The 16807-nt window shown below is 40.1% G+C and overlaps 1 protein-coding gene across 6 annotated transcripts in view; it reads left to right on the top strand.

Annotated features, from left to right (window-relative positions):
• The window catches only part of RNF32 (ring finger protein 32), a 69513-nt gene that overhangs the window by 32860 nt on the left and 19846 nt on the right, over positions 1-16807 (top strand). For all 6 annotated transcript variants that reach the window (XM_073629942.1, XM_073629941.1, XM_073629945.1 and 3 more), the window contains one exon: positions 104-212. In XM_073629942.1, the coding sequence (XP_073486043.1) occupies positions 104-212 (109 nt within the window). The remainder of the gene's footprint in view (positions 1-103; positions 213-16807) is intronic.

Here is a 16807-nt window from a genome sequence, read left to right as displayed (position 1 = left end):
TGCCAGTAATACCATTCTACTCTATATGTCTATCTATCTATCTTGAGTGACATATTTAGACAAGATTTCTGTTCTGTATTGTCACTATCATTCCATTACTCAGGATTCAAGCATGCTGGAGAGGATACATAGTAAGAAAATGGTACAAAAAGTTACGCCAAACAACTCCTCCTAAAGACCCTGAATTGCGGAAGAAGTTCTTTGAAAAAAAGGTATCTATTCATTTTCCTTGGGGCAAGAATGATATTAACATTATTTTGTATCGTACGCCATCTAGCTTTAAAGATTTCCAGAAAGACAGTGAAATAACACTGTGAACTTTTGCTCATCTTGTTTCATTTCATTTATTATGGATTGCACTTAAAAGCAGTAAATCAGTGGGAAATCGTAGGTCATCCCCATTTACTCATAAAACGTCAGTCACACTAATAACTTTATGATGTTCTAAGGGAGAGAGTGAGTAGGTGAAAATGTTCAGATATAACCACAAGGCATTTAGTTGTGTGTTGTTATTGTACATTGTGGAATGTTGATGTAACTTATATTATATGACATAAATTGTTTCTCAGCAGGCTTATAAAAGGTGTTTCCCATTTTTAAGAGTCAGTCGACCCGAACAGATATTTTAATTTGTTGCAGATAATAGTTATAGCGCCGGATTTCATTTATGTTCTACACAAGGTTTTTTTATTATGCTGTCCTTTATGACTACACATTTTTGAGTCTGCATAGTCCTCAACATATCAAATAAAATCAAGTGTATGCTTAAAGCAGATCTACTGTATCTGAACACCACAAACTAAGAACACTATTTAATTCATTTTTTTTATATTTAAAGCAAACTCACCCATCCATCCATGTCTCCATGCTTTATTTTGTTGAGAAACCACTTTGAGGTTCACTCTCTAGCATTTTTAGGCATGACCATCTTGAGTAAGGGGAGATGATTCATGTAGCATTTACTTCCTGAAATCTATCTGCCCTTAGCTCAGGCATGCAGGCAGGAGGGCATGCTTAGCCGAGAAAAACCCTCCTCCCCTTCTCCAGATGAAAGAAGAAAATGCCCATGAAGACTCCTGGGATGTATGACATTTTTTTGCCTAGGTCAGAAACTCAAAAGCAACTGAAAATATGTATTAAAGGTTTAAAATAAGTAAATATAATATAACTTCCTATCTATATACTAATGCTAGCAGCATAAGAACTAAAAGTAGTTCATGTTTATTGAGAAAGTTTGGTTTTGCTTTAACGTGTATTTTAGGGCAAATCGAAAATAAAAAGAGACAACATATGCAGTACATCTCTGCAATACAGTTGTGATTTCTTGGCCATTTTTCAGAGAATATGAATGATAACACAAAAACTTTTCTTTCACTCATGCTTAAGCCTTGTACACATGATCGGATTTTCCGTAGACAAAACCTAGGACTTTTGTCCGAAGGCATGTGCCTGGATTTTGTCTTGTATACAAACGGCAAGGAATTGTTGGCCAACAAACACGAACGTACTGACGTACTACATGGTTTTTCAGCTCTTTAGCGAACAACCTTTGGGCTCCTGCTAATTTCATGTTAGAAGTTTGGTGAGTGTTGATTTGCGCTTTTCATTTCGTGCTGTTCATTTAGCGCTTTTCAGTTCGCGCTTTTCATTTCGTGCTTTTCAGTTCGTTTCTGAAGGGCCGTTCGTCAACCAGCCATGTTGCGGACTCAGAGGAGATAACATGTTGTTTATTATTGGCCTTGGAGTTATTGCTTTGACCCAAGTCCAGTCAAGGAACAGGAGAAGGAGGAGTTCTTGGACCAAAAATTGGTTGCTTTATTATTCGTGACCAATTATGTCATATGCCTTTGCTGAGGGAGCTCCAGGAGAATAATCCAGATGTTTGTCGGAATTATCTTCGGATAACGAACCCCTGCTTTCAACAACTTTTGGCACTGTTGACCCCCTAAATTAAGAAGCAGGACACATGCATGAGGCTTTTATTTTTTTTTTTTGGTTGAATAATGATTTGATTTGGTATATTTTCTATATTTTTGGATGCATAGAATGCACTTTTTGGTTAAGTTCTGTTGGCAGATAGCATGTTTAATTTTATTTATTTTCTTTTTTTAATGCACAATAAAAAAATTGTGTAGAAGAATACTTGGCTACGTGTTTTACTTCAAATGACAAATTGAGTAGGCAGTTACATTTAAAAAAATACAATGTAAAATTGACAAGGGACACCAACATAGTTGTATCTTTGATCATAAAAACTACAGGATAATGGTGTTGTGGTAACTTGCCCAAATAGAAAAAAAAGCATAATAAATATTATTCTTGATATCACTAGAAAAAAAAGGCCTTTGAAAATTTGTTTGCAATAACTCCATCAGTATCACCAGCAAAGCAGCTTCATCATTATCCCATTAAAAAAGAAGAGAATGTGCGCTGCATTTCGAGATTTTATAATTTGCCACATCACGAATGTTAATTCTCCATTACGAACTCTAGTTTCCAAGACTGACCGCTTCCGGCTCGTCCTTGCTTCCGAGCATGCGTGTTTGTACTTGGACTTTTGTTAGACGGATTTGTGTACACACGCTTGGAAAATCCGACAACAGGCGTTTGTCCATGGAAAATTTTGAAACCTGCTATCCAACATTACTTGTTTTAAATCATAATGACAACAGAAACTACCCAAATGACCCTGATGAAAAGTTTACATACCCAGGTGATTTTGGCCTGATAACATGCAAACAAGTTGATACAAAGGGGTTTGATTGGCTATTAAAGGTAACCATCCTCACCTGTGATCTGTTTGCTTGTAATTAGTGTGTGTGTGTATAAAAGGTCAATGAGTTTCTGGACTCCTGACAGACCCTTGCATCTGTCATCCAGTGCTGCACTGACGTTTCTGGATTCTGAGTCATGGGGAAAGCAAAAGAATTGTCAAAGGATCTGCGGGAAAAGGTAGTTGAACTGTATAAAACAGGAAAGGGATATAAAAAGATATCCAAGGAATTGAGAATGCCAATCCGCAAATCAAAAAGTGGAAAATGAGGGGTTCTGTTGAAACCAAACCACGGTCAGGTAGACCAACTAAAATTTCAGCCACAGCTGCCACAGCTGTTCGGGATGCAAAGAAAAACCCACAAATAACTTCAGGTGAAATAAAGGACTCAGGCTGTTTCAAGATGCACAATAAGGAGGCACTTGAAGTAAGATGGGCTGCATGGTTGAGTCCCCAGAAGAAAGCCATTACTACGCAAATGCCGCAAAGTATCCTGCTTACAATATGCCAAACAGCACAGAGACAAGCCTTAAACCTTCTGACACAAAATCATTTGGAGTTATGAGACCAAAATTGAGCTTTTTGGCCACAACCATAAACACTACATTTGAAGAGGAGTCAACAAGGCTTATGATGAAAGGTACACCATTCCTACTGTGAAACACGGAGGTGGATCACTGATGTTTGGGAATGTGTGAGCTACAAAGGCACAGGATATTTGGTCATAATTGATGGCAAGATGAATGCAGTATGTTATCAAAAAATACTGGAGGAACATTTGCATTAATCAGCCAGGAAGCTGCGCATGGGACATACTTGGACATTCCAACATGGCAATGATCCAAAACACAAGGCCAAGTCGACCTGTCATTGGCTACAGCAGAATAAAGTGAAGGTTCTGTAGTGGCCATCTCAGTCTCCTGACCTCAATATCATTGAGCCAGTCTGGGGAGATCTCAGATGCGCAGTTCATGCAAGACAGCCCAAGAATTTACAGGAATTTAAGGCTTTCTGCCAAAAGGAATGGGCAGCTTTACCCTCTGAGAAGATAAAGAGCCTCATCCACAAATACCACAAAAGACTTCAAGCTGTCATTGATGTTAAAGGGGGCAATCCACTGTATTAAGAACTTGGGTATTTAAACTTTTGATCAGGGTCATTTGGGTACTAATAATTAATAATTTTAAAAATAAAAAAACTGGGAAAACCTATTGACTCGAGTATAAGCACATGGTGGGAAATGCAGCAGCTACTGGGTAAACAATGCCCATCTGCAGCCTCACTGTACCCATCTGCAGCCTCACTGTGCCCATTTGCAGCCTCACTGTGCCCATTTTCAGCCTCATTGTGCCCATCTGCGGCTGTACCTGTGATAACTAAAACAGCGGGTGTCTCCCGCTGTGTCATGCCCATCTGCAGCTGTACCTTTGATAACTAAAACAGCAGGTGTCTCCCTTTGTGTCATGCAGTCTGTTCGGTGACCGTCCATTGTAACAAAGCCCCGCCTCCTCCTCGTCCGTGATAGACGGAACACTGATACAATGCTGGAAAACTGTATCAGTGTTCCGTCTATCACGGACGAGGAAGCGGGGCTTTGTTACAATGGACGGCCGCCGAATAGACTGCATAACACAGCGGGAGACACCCGCTGTTTTAGTAATCACAGGTACAACTGTAGATGGGCAAGAGTAAACACAGTTGATTGATAATAATAAATGGCTTCAGCCAAACACTAACCATAAGTGAAAGAAAAGTTTTTGTGTTATTCATACTCTCTGAAAAATAGCCAATAAATCATAAATTCTGCCAGGGTATGTAAACTTATGAGCACAACTGTACATGCACATTTCCCTAAGCTTAAAATTTGGTCTGTCCTGTCATAAAAGCAATCAAATCTTAATTCCTATTGTGGGCTGACAACACACAGCATGTTATAGACTGAGTGGTGTCAGCTTTGCCAACTTTTCTATGGCTAAAGCTGGCTATAGATAGAACAAATTTCTTTCCTGCAACTGCGGGTTGCAGGAAAGAAATTAGCTTGATTCCCCTATCAACACAGACAGTGATAGGGGAATCCCTCCCGCCAAGCCATTGGGGGGAGGAGCGACGGGGGGGAAGCTGTACCCACCGGGAGAACTAATTATTGCTAGCAGCTATACCAGCCACTAGCGAGAATTGCATGTAAAATCTGGCAGGCTGGTTGTAACCAAGTTGATGGGTACATTCAGCCTGCCCATGCATGCTTTAAATCTCGCCCGGTTCCTGCTGAACTGACAGAGATTCGAGCCATCTATGGCTAGCCTAAACTATTCCTATTCTTCCACTGTCCCCATCTTTACAACATACTGTAAACACTAATTGTTCTGTAAACCAAGATAAGAACTAGGAGGGCTTATTAGATTTCTTAAGATAACCAAGGAAGTGTGCACAAAACACAGGACAGCTCTGAATTTCTGACATGATCAAAAGTTTTTTTTTTTTGTACTTATCAAACAGATATAACAAAATCCTTTAAATCATGTATTTAAAATACCAAACAGGAGCAACTAAAATAAGTTAACTGTTGGTGTTTACATACATTTTACTACGGTTAAACATTTAAACATTTTCCCTAAAGATTTTTGTTAACATTTTTTGTTTAGGATTAAAAAAAAAATCCATCTACCAGATAGAATTTTGCCCTGGTTAATATGTCTTTCCTCAGCACAGTTAACTTTTTATATATCCAGGTCTGAGTATATTGATCAGAAGTTCTGAGTGGTGTCCAGTTTGGCAGTTGGAAACATCTTTCCATAGTGTGTCATACTTGCTCAGAAAAGACAATGGGTTAGATATACTAAAAGCCAAAGGACTGTTGCAAGTGCAGTTGCACTGATTTTTCCCAGAGCTTAGTAAATGTGGTGAGGCTCTACTGATTTCCATTATCGATTACCCTCTGGGGAAAATGAGTGCAACTGCACTTGCAAAGTGCACAGTCTATTTGCCTTTAGTAAATCAACCCCAATGTATTAATGCCTTGTCTGCCTTGATAAAAGGATCCTGCATGGCCTCAAAATGATGGTGATTCACAGTGTTGATGCAATAATAAAACGTCTTCCATGAGACAAGGATGGCTTGCTGTAAAAAGGTGTGTTTGTCTTTGTTAATACATGGAAGAGTCAAAAGGAGATAATAGTTTGTAATTTAAAATGTTCATGAGACATTACAGAAACACAGCATAGAGTAGCACTTGGAAAAAGAAGATGGCGGACAAGAAAAAATGAAGCATACTTAGGCCCTGATGATTAAAAATACTAAACATTTGGCCTTGTTTATTACAGTGAAAATTGATTTTAATGGCACAACAAACTCAGATACTGTTAAAATGTAATAATTTTATTGTTCGTACAGAAAATAGTTAAAATTAGTATTCAGTTTACATCACATACAAGAAAACAGTTGCTGGTAACCACCATCAGCCCCAGTAAAGGATGGGTCCTCCCGCAAACTGGGTATATGGTTCTATGCGGGAATAAAACCCCAACCAACTGATACACGGGGGTGACCACTTAAAGGGATGATGAGGTCCAGCATGAAGTCCTGCTTGACATGTTTCGCAACAAACGTGCTTCTTCAGGAGCTTAATGCCCCGTAGACACGGTCGGACTTTGTTCGGACATTCCGACAACAAAATCCTAGGATTTTTTCCGACGGATGTTGGCTCAAACTTGTCTTGCATACACACGGTCACACAAAGTTGTCGGAAAATCCGATCGTTCTGAACGCGGTGACGTAAAACACGTACGTCGGGACTATAAACGGGGCAGTGGCCAATAGCTTTCATCTCTTTATTTATTCTGAGCATGCGTGGCACTTTGTCCGTCGGATTTGTGTACACACGATCGGAATTTCCGACAACGGATTTTGTTGTCGGAAAATTTTATCTCCTGCTCTCCAACTTTGTGTGTCGGAAAATCCGATGGAAAATGTCCGATGGAGCCCACACACGGTCGGAATTTCCGACAACACGCTCCGATCGGACATTTTCCATCGGAAAATCCGACCGTGTGTACGGGGCATTAGAGTTAAAATTATTTTTTTAATATAGTATATAACAATAAAAGAAGGCATGTAGAGAAAAGCGGTCAGGCGAAAAGTCATCCTGGGTCCCCAAAGATCACCCCTAACATGGAAAGTATCCTTAGAACATATGACTAAAGTATCAAACCATTCAGCAGAATATGCACTTGTATAAAAGTTTCCATAAGGGTAAAGCACAATTGCTCTCACTCAACACCATCCTTAAAGAGAAATCCATAGGGATACCATTGCTGCACAATAACCACTTAAGGGTACCTTGCCGTGTAGGGTCCACAAGATAGATATCGCCATTCCTTAGGGATTCCTGGGGCCTGCAGCCAGGGTACCTGGATGGCTACCCTGGCTGCGGACAACAGGAATCCCTAAGGACTGGCGGTATCTATCTCGTGGACCATTTATAACCCTATATGCACCCCCATATGCTCTTTTTGGGGACCCAGGGTGACTTCCCGCCTTTCTCTACTTGCCTTCTTTTATTGTTATATTAAAAATTCTTTTTAACTTTAAAGCTCCTGAAGTGCGTTGGTCGTGAAACATGTCAAGCAGGACTTCAAGCTGGACCTCATCCTCCCTTTAAGTAGTCACTCCCATGAATCAGTTAGTTGGGGGTTTTATTCCCGCATAGACCCATATAACCAGTTTTTGGGAGGACCCATCCTTTACCAGGGCTGATGGTGGTTACCAGCAACTGTTTTTTTGTATGTGATGTAAACTGGATACTAATTTTAACTATTTTCTGTACGAATAATAAAATGTACATTTTAACAGTATCTGAGTTTGTTGTGCCATGAAAGTCCATTTACTCTTTATTAAATAACACTACCTAATATAGGACGAGGAACAGTTTATGATATTATGTCCACAGTACCATTCTGTGTTGACATGTAATATTGATTCTTGTTTATTACAGAAATCTCTTATTTCCATTAGCACTATGTCAGGTTTTTCCTTCTATTCTTGCAGTGTAGTATTTAAGGACAAGGAATCATTGGTTAACGTGGGCAACAAGATGGGCCCCATTCAGACACTCATTTAACACGGTAAAGCAATTTCCAAGATAATTTTCAAATATTATTAAAATTTTAAGCTTTCCTTTAAAAAGAAAATATCTGGTAATCCTGCCATAAAAAGGCTTTATCCGTGGGGTACCATTGCTCTGTCCCTGGCTCACAATTGTTCTTCTTTGTTGTCACCCCATCGCATGCTTTCCCAATGGAGACTACAAGCAGCCGTGTCAATATACAGTGTTATCACCATCAGGAAATTTACCTTGAAAAAGGACACGCAGCAGTTGCTGAAGCACATGCATATAGACAGAAAGGGCTACTAAGAGGCTGTAGGAGGCTGTAGTGGTTCTTCAAAGAGGCTGTAGTGGTGCTGATATGAAATCAAGGGTAAAAACAGGATTTTATGTTAACAAATGCCATTTTTTTCGGTACACAGTGCATTAATAAACTGTCAGTTAGGGTTTCCATGTACCTAAAACTAGAAAAGTCTGTATAACATTGTAGAGGACCATTAGATAGACCACCAGGAATTACACTTAATAAGGTACGCGGTAATATAATGGGCTGAAGGAAAATCTCCTTTCCAAGCTTTGATTAGAAGAACTCTGTTAATTAACAGGGAGTTAAAATTTAGCCCCAAAGTGCTGTAATATATCATTAGAATTAGAAAAAAGATCAATTTTACTAACATGGAAGTCCTTCAAGGTATTTCCTCTACTTGGCAAATTCCTCTAACCTGCAGACAGTGTTGTTATGGGTTCGGAATATTGAAGGTGAATCATAGTCTTCTACTTGTTTCTGAGTTACTGTTTATTGTGTCCCAGACATGAACTGAGAATGATATGTTTATTACCCATCTGACAGAGCCACAGTAGTTTTACTGAGATCTAAGAGTCCCTAAAAGGTCACAGCAACTATCTCATTTATGCCAATATCCACAATCCGTGTGTACAAAAAGCAAACTCTTACCTAGAATGCAGCCAGTGCTGTTGCAAGCCACTTTGATCCTTACCTATAAACCGTGCTTGCATAAGCCATTTAATTGAAGCAGCTCATTTTACGGGGGCCATTAAATCTTTTTCATATGCATTACATTATCTGGAGCAGGATTTAATGCTAGTTCTGCTCTTTATAAGGAGTTGGCTTGGCTGTGAAACAACAGTGAAGGCTGTAGAAGTTTTCCGGCCATGAGAGATTTTTTTTTTGACAAACCTTTTCTTTTTAAATCTTGCCAAACACTAGACTGACCATGGGGCTTATTTATCCGTTTGACCAGGACAGGGCAAACATTGTGCTGTCAGCTTGAGCTGGCTACAAGCAGCGGGTGGCAGAAGGGTTTTAACCCTGTAATATCTTATCAGAGATCCCTTGATACATTGTAAATTCCAGCCCTTTCATTTTACTCTTCAAGATCGCAATAAGTCAACACATTAGTAAGCAATTTGCTGACATTAAGATGGATTACTTAAAAAAAAAATTACTTCTCCAAGTGCAAGAAGTCCACCTGAGTCCTTTTGTTGGAATTTTTCTCTGTCTCTATATATACTTTGTTTTCTAGACATTTGTATTCTACTTGCACTACTTTAGCTAACTTCAGCATTGTGCATCTGTTAACACGTCTTTGTTGCTTTACTGGCTGGGTAGAGAATGAGAACCAGTTACAGATGATTAGCTCTTTGTTGCATTTTTGTGTATATGATGCTTTTTAATGGAAAAGATTTAAAAATAGCCTTTCACCCACAGATCTTCTAAGCTGTGATGGCATAAAGAGATGATGGTGTTGTGCTGTTAGAATAGGGAGGGTCGGTTGCTTTGATGCTCCAGGATTTTCTATAACAAAATCACCTTTTATTATGTTACTTGGTATCAAACTGTCTGGAGGTCATAACCCCACCAGAAGAGTAAAGTTGGCCACTGTAAGACTTCTCTCATTCAGCCCTGTGGAGAGAAATGTGTTGATCCTTCCCTGCTGGCTATTGTATTTTGACAGCTGGCAACAGCAGCTGTCAGTGTACCTGAACAGTGCCTGCATCTGACTGGATGCAGAGGTGCTATTTGGCTGATCATTTTCCACCCAGCTTCTTTATTTTCAGATCGAAAGATGCTGAGTGAGAGGGTGCCAACAAGGCCACCCACAGCTTAAATTTTGGCATGTTCATTCGCTCTTTTTATGGGCAGCTTTAAAATAGATCTATGGTCACAAGTTAAAATCAGATACCGTACCAATAAGTAACACTGTTTGTTTTGTCACATCCCGCCTTTGCCATAACATAGTCTTTGTACTGTTTATTCTAGTGATCCTGCCAACAGAATACTTGATCTACTTCCAGTGCTATCTGTCTACTGTGATGCCATCCTTTGCAGTAGTGGTGCACCACACCCATCGCCTATTATGTGTTTTATTGATTGACCGTCCACTGCTCCAACCTGGGCTGAGATAATGCACCCGCATACATGCCCCTTTGCAGCAGCCTCACCCACATTCAGACATTCCCAAAATTAAAAAGGCAGTTTACCTTGGTCGTAGTTAGCATTCATTTTAAATAGAAAAAAAAATGCAGCGTTTTAGATTTAGACTTTAAAGCTCAACTTTTTTTTAGATCAACTAAATACATCCCAAGTGCAATAAAACTGACCTCTGGGAAAATTACACAAAAAACACAACCCAGGGTGTCAGAGATGAGCACCTAAAGCCTGTAGGTAAGTATTACAGCATAATCTTCTACACCGATCTCTTAATTGACTTTTACCACTATCTCTTCATTAGCTTTTAACCCTTGCAGTTTAGGGAAGCCCACTGTAGTTTTTTGTGTAATTCCCAGAGTTCAGCTTTAAAACAAATGAAGGTGTTCAAAGTTTTACAGTAGGTTTTCTTTAACCACTTAAAGAGGAACTGCAGTCTGCTCACATAATTTGTAATAAAAACATCTTTGCCATTCTGAAGCTTCCCTCGAACCACTTTGCATATTATTTTATATATACTGTAATTCTGTACTTTCCAAATATGCTGCATAAATCTCCCTCCACTGAGTCTGGCTGCAACCATTTTAACTGTGGGCAGCTGAAGCTGCTGCCTGTTCACTTCCTGGGTTCCCACAGAGGCAATGCAGCCCTGCAGCTCTCAGAATGAGACAGAAAGCTGTACATGATGTCATAAGCCTAGGCTTTTTACCAGACAAGAAACGGGAATGGGCTGTATAAGGTAATTGCTGGCAGAAAAAAAAATGTTTTACTATCCAAAGTTAAAACAACAAGGGCAGAAGATTTAATAGATGGAAAGTTAACAAAATGACAGAAGGTTCGCTTTAAGGACCAAGCCTATTTTTCACAATTGTTGTTTACAAGTTAAAATCATTTTTTTTTTGCTAGAAAATTACTTAGAACCCCCAAACATTATATATATATTTTTTTCAGACACCTTAGAAAATAAAATGGCGGTTGTTGCAATACTTTATGTCACACCGTATTTGCGCAGCGGTCTTACAAACACAATTTTTTTGGAAAAAATACACTTTTTTTAATTAAAAAATGATAAAACAGTAGTTAGCCAAATTTTTGTCTATATTGTGAAAGATAATGTTACGCCAAATAAATTGATACCCAACATGCCATTCTTCAAAATTTTGCCAGCTCGTGGAACAACTCGCACGATTTCAACCCGGCAATGCAGTCCGACTTCGAGGGGGATTTGACAGACATCTGTGCGGTTTCCTGCACAGATGTCTATACTAACCATCTCCTGAAGTTGCCAAAAGTTGTACAGGAACTACTTTTGTGAATCGGTGCGGACGGTGCCATTGCCGGCAATAGCCGCCAATTTGGCATGCGATTTGACATGTCAAATCGCATGCCAAATTGTACCAATGTGAACCTAGGCTAAACCTCTGTGTGGAAGCAGTAATCCAGCACATAGGTGTGCGCAGCCTATTGCTTAAGGGTGTGCACCCCAAAGCTAAAACACACACACACACATATATATTATATTACCAAAAGTATTGGGACACCTGCTTTTACACGCACATGAACTTTAACCTCCCTGGTGGTATGATTATGTCGGATTTTAGGTGCTGAAAGCGGTACAATTATTTTGCATGGAAATTTGGCGTTTTATATTGTAGGCCTGTAATTCTTAGGAATAACACACTTATATCTGTCCTAACCAGAGTCTAGTAGACATCTCGGGTGTGATAAAGTTTGAAACACAAAATCATAAATTATAATATAATAAATAACTATAAATAATTATACCAAATAATAATATAATAATAATAAAAAATATTCAGTAATGTAATCAAATCAAAAACACTGAAATTTGCTCAGTTGCAGAATTGTCACTGTCATTACTTTTCAGTATTTGATGACGGATCTCCCCACAAATCACTATCGCTCAATTCTTAGAGTGATTCTAATTTCTTATCGCTGTTTTCTAGCTGCTCTAAAATCACTTTTGATGTAAAGGGACAGTTTTGATTGCTATGGACAATCTCCAGTTTCCAGGCAGAAAGAACAGTATTTATAATATAAAACTACATGCAGGGCACTGGAGAAACCACTAGGGACAAAAGGGAGGTGAAATAATTACATACAGTAATGTAATCTGTAAGATTACAGTATACTGTATGTATTGTGTGTGTTTCACTTTTTGAATTTGGCGCCGTTCTCCGTCCCCGTGCGTAGCAACGCTCGCAGGGAACGAAGCTCAGCTCCGTGATGAATCGAGCAGGGGATGAGACGCTCACACTGCGGGGAGACATCGCAGGATCCAGGGGACAAGGTAAGTAAGCTCTTCCTGGATGCTGCGATGCGATCCCGAGTCTGGCTCAAGGTTACCGATCTTGGTACTGAAATTCCACCCCGAGCCACACTCAGGAATACCGCCAGGGGGGTTAATGGCATCCCTGTCTTAGTCCGTAGGGTTCAATATTTAGTTGGCCCACCCTTTGCAGCTATAACAGCTTCAACTCTTCTAGGAAGGCTGTCCATAAGGTTTGCGAATGTTTGACCATTCTTCCAGAAGCACATTTGTGAGGTCAGGCACTGATGGTGGAGGGGGGATTATGGTGCGGGGTTGTTTTTCAGGCTTTGGGCTTGGCCCCTTAGTTCCAGTGAAGGGAACTCTTAAGGCATCAGCATACCAAGACATTTTGGACAATTTCATGCTCCCAACTTTGTGAGAACAGTTTGGGGATGGCCCCTTCCTGTTCCAACATGACTGCGCACCGGTGCACAAAGCAAGGTCCATAAAGACATGAACGGTGGAAAATTAACTTCAGGTGCACTATTTCACATTATAATAGTAACTGAAACATAACTTTAAGTGTAACAATCTAAAAAATAAAAATTCAGAAGTGCTATAATGGTGTGAACCTCCCAACTAAAAAGTTGTTGCACTTAAAGTTAATTTGTATTTTGCAAATATCTGTAGAGGGGTTTCCACCACCCTGCTAAGTTTAATTTTTTGTTTTATTTTCAGTTTGATGTGTATTATATGTGAAAAGTATCGCAGAGACCAGTATTGTGGTAATATTGACGTTTAATGGGATTACCATACATTAGAGGGTGTCACCATTATTGTTAAGTTATTGATTAGTAAGTTAGTGCTGCGATTTTTTATTTTTTTGTGGTGTGGTGTGGGAACACATAACAGTGCTTAACAGCAAGCCTTTTACTGACACATTTTTTATTTTACCTCCAGTAGTTTATTGTAAATAGTAGTGTGGTGATTACCTATTATACTAAAGATCGGCATGTGGCATTAATAAACATTTGACAGATTTCATTTGTGGCCAACCAGGCCAGCCCCCCCATGGATATTGTGCCTGTCTTCTAAGTTCATCTCCCCATCCCTGCATTCAGTGCACTGATGGGCACTGATTGGCAGCACTTATGGGCACTGATAGGCGGCACTGATTGGCACTGGTAGGCGGCACTGATTGGCAGCACTGATGATCACTAATAGGTGGTACTGATGGGCAGCACTGATGGGCAGCACTGATGAGGAGGCAGTGATTGGCTCCCATAGGCAGCATTAATTGGCAGCACTGATGGGCACTGATTGGCAGCATTGATGGGCCCTGATTGGCAGCACTGATTGGCACTGACATGGAGAGGGGGAGTTTCACATTCAGCAGCAGAAAGTGAGGCTTGAAAGAGCTGAGTGTATGAAACTGGCAGGGAATGTATCTGAGACCAGCTGTCAAAACTCAGCAGTGATGTGGGGGATGAGCAAGACAGATAAGCTGATCAAATAATATACATGAACCGCACTAAACAATTGAAAAAATATACTATAGAAAGTATATCAAACTTTCTATACTTTCTATAGTATATTATTTCAATTTATTAGCGTAGTTCATGTATATGGGATGATTAGGGTGTGCCCAGGCACACCCGGCACACCACGTGCGCATGCCTATGGTCCATCATGTCATTTGCCAAGTTAGATCTGCAAATAGCAAAGCTTATGCTCTTAACATTGATTAAGGCCAACATATAAGAGCTGTGATGTTACAGACATTTTGCAAGGAAGTTCTTTTTATAGAAGTGTGCATGTTTTTCTCAGGTGAATGAAGGAAAAAGTAGAGGTGTACTGTGACTCTGCCATTTTGAATTTTCTTTAAATTGCACTGAGCAGTGATATAAGACATTAGACTTAATTCACAAAGCTTTAAAGCTGAGTAAGCTTACCTTCAACAGTTCACATCCTGTGCCAGCATCTTCTGCTGGGTGCCGGTCTTCGGCTGTCTTTATTGGATGATGTGCAGTCATTGCACCACGCAGGCGCTGTGCCAGAATGTAAACTGAACAGCACTGATGCAGCTCAGTGTACATTCCAGTGAAGACTGTGAGCAGTCAGGTAGGTTTCTTTTGTTGCAGAAGACACTTTGCATATCTTATCTGCAATAAAAAAAGCCTGCCTGCTTGCAGATTTTGACAGCGGGACTTTGGTTCTGCTTTAACACAAGAATAAGCATTCATTTTTTATACACATAGCTGCAATTTTCAAATCTCATTTGACTGAAAAAACTGTCACTTTTTTGGAACTATTTATCCTTATCCTGGTGTTGTAGCTCTGTGGATTGAAGCTAATAAATACTGATTGGTTTGCGGTTCTTATTTCCAAGTTTCTGATTTTTGTTTTTAAAAAAGAATATGTAAACCCCAACAGAATGACAATGACATTTTTTAATAAAATAGGTTTCCTCATGGTGACAACAATGGACTATGATTGTCTAATTTGTGTTCCATTGGAAGTCAGTGGGACTGGGTGACATTGTAGAATCAGAATTAGGAGCTAGGGAAAGAGCTTTGCCACCCAATAATAGTATAATATAGTGTATATAAAAAAAATTGTCTTTTTTTTTTTTCTTATAAAAAATTTCCTCCTGATCCCCTGAAGACTCATTGGGGTTAATTTACTAAAACTGGAGAGTGCAAAATCTGATGCAGTTCTGCATAGAAACCAATCAGCTTTCGGGTTGAAGGCCACATTCACTCTGAGGGCCGGTTTGAAATCAATTTCAAACCGACATTTTAGTCCGACTTCGGGGGCAATTTGACAGACATCTGTGCAGGTTTCTGCACAGATGTCTATTCAAATCGCCCCCAAATTCACCCAAAAGTAGTGCAGGAACTACTTTTGGGAATCGGTGTGGCACAAAGTCGCTGTCGCACTGATTCGGACAGTGCCATTGCCGGTAATAGGCGGTCATTTGACATGTCAAAACGGCCCGATGTGAACGTGGGCTTATCGTCAAACCTTAATTCAACAAGCTGAAATTAGAAGCTTGATTGCCTATCATGCAGAGCTGCACCAGATTTTGCACTCTCTAGTTTTAGTAAATCAACCCCTTTGTGCCCACTTCCTTTCTACATGTTTCTTAGGACAGGTTTTCTTGTAAAAGAAACAATGGACTGTGTCTTTGTAAAGTGTGGTGAAAGGAGCACTTGTAGTCTCTGTTAGAAGCCCACATGACAGGGTTACTCTGCAATGTCAATATTCCTATTGCACACAGAGTGCACTTCAAGATAGCGGGTGCTGCAGCAACATACTAGCATATTATGATAGACTTACCTTAGAATGAAGCCCTCCAGCACTGCAATGTCACCACTGAGACGGCTGACATCTTCCCCCGGTCTTCCTTCCAGGTTAGCGGCCTCTGGATACACGAGTGGCCGGGGGCGCAATTACGTCACTCAAGCGCTTGCGTGCAGGCGCCTCCGTTTATGGCACAGGCTCTGAAGATATGGCACTGTAAGCCAAGACGTCAGAGTGCATGCGCCGGTGGTGTCATCGGCTGCATGCACTCTGAATGTCTCCTAAACTGTGCAAGTTACTTACCTGTATGTACAAGTGGTGTAAGAGAGTTTACTACCACTTTAATAAAAGCTGTAAATAAAAAATGATAATGACTTTTGAAATTACATTGATTGGTAAATTTTATATAGTATTTCAGTCATTTGATTTAAATATAATTTAGGTATAAAAATGACAATAGTAATGAAGGTGGTAGAGATTATCATAGATCTCCAATGAAGCTGCCCCTTTGTAGCACAGTAGGCTAGAGTAAAGCAGTGGTATATTGCTTCTTAGAATAGATGAGCTAAAGGAGACATATCTGGACTAGCTCTGAATGGTGTGTTAGGAACAGTGTAGTCATTTGGTTTTAGGAGTCTAGAGGATCTCTTTTTTGCCTTGGGCTCTGCATCCTGCATGGGCTCTCGCCTTGGCAAGTCGTGCATTGTGTTGCATTAGTCACAGGAAGCTATCCAACTCGAGGGTGGTGGCCTGCCAGCCATGGAGCCCTGTCCCTGAAGACCCCTTCGGGGGTATGCCCAACATGGAAGAGGCTGGTTCCTAGCCTCCTGCCCAGAGTATGAAGACATCTGCGGTGGTAAGTTTCCGGACTTGCGCTCTAATGCCTTTGGTTGTTGGTGGAGTGCAGGC

The sequence above is a fragment of the Aquarana catesbeiana genome, linkage group LG05 (genome assembly GCF_042186555.1).
Source record: "Aquarana catesbeiana isolate 2022-GZ linkage group LG05, ASM4218655v1, whole genome shotgun sequence".
NCBI classification, from domain to species: domain Eukaryota; kingdom Metazoa; phylum Chordata; class Amphibia; order Anura; family Ranidae; genus Aquarana; species Aquarana catesbeiana.
Note: the sequence above shows the minus strand (reverse complement) of the source record. Positions and strands in the feature narration are given on the sequence as shown.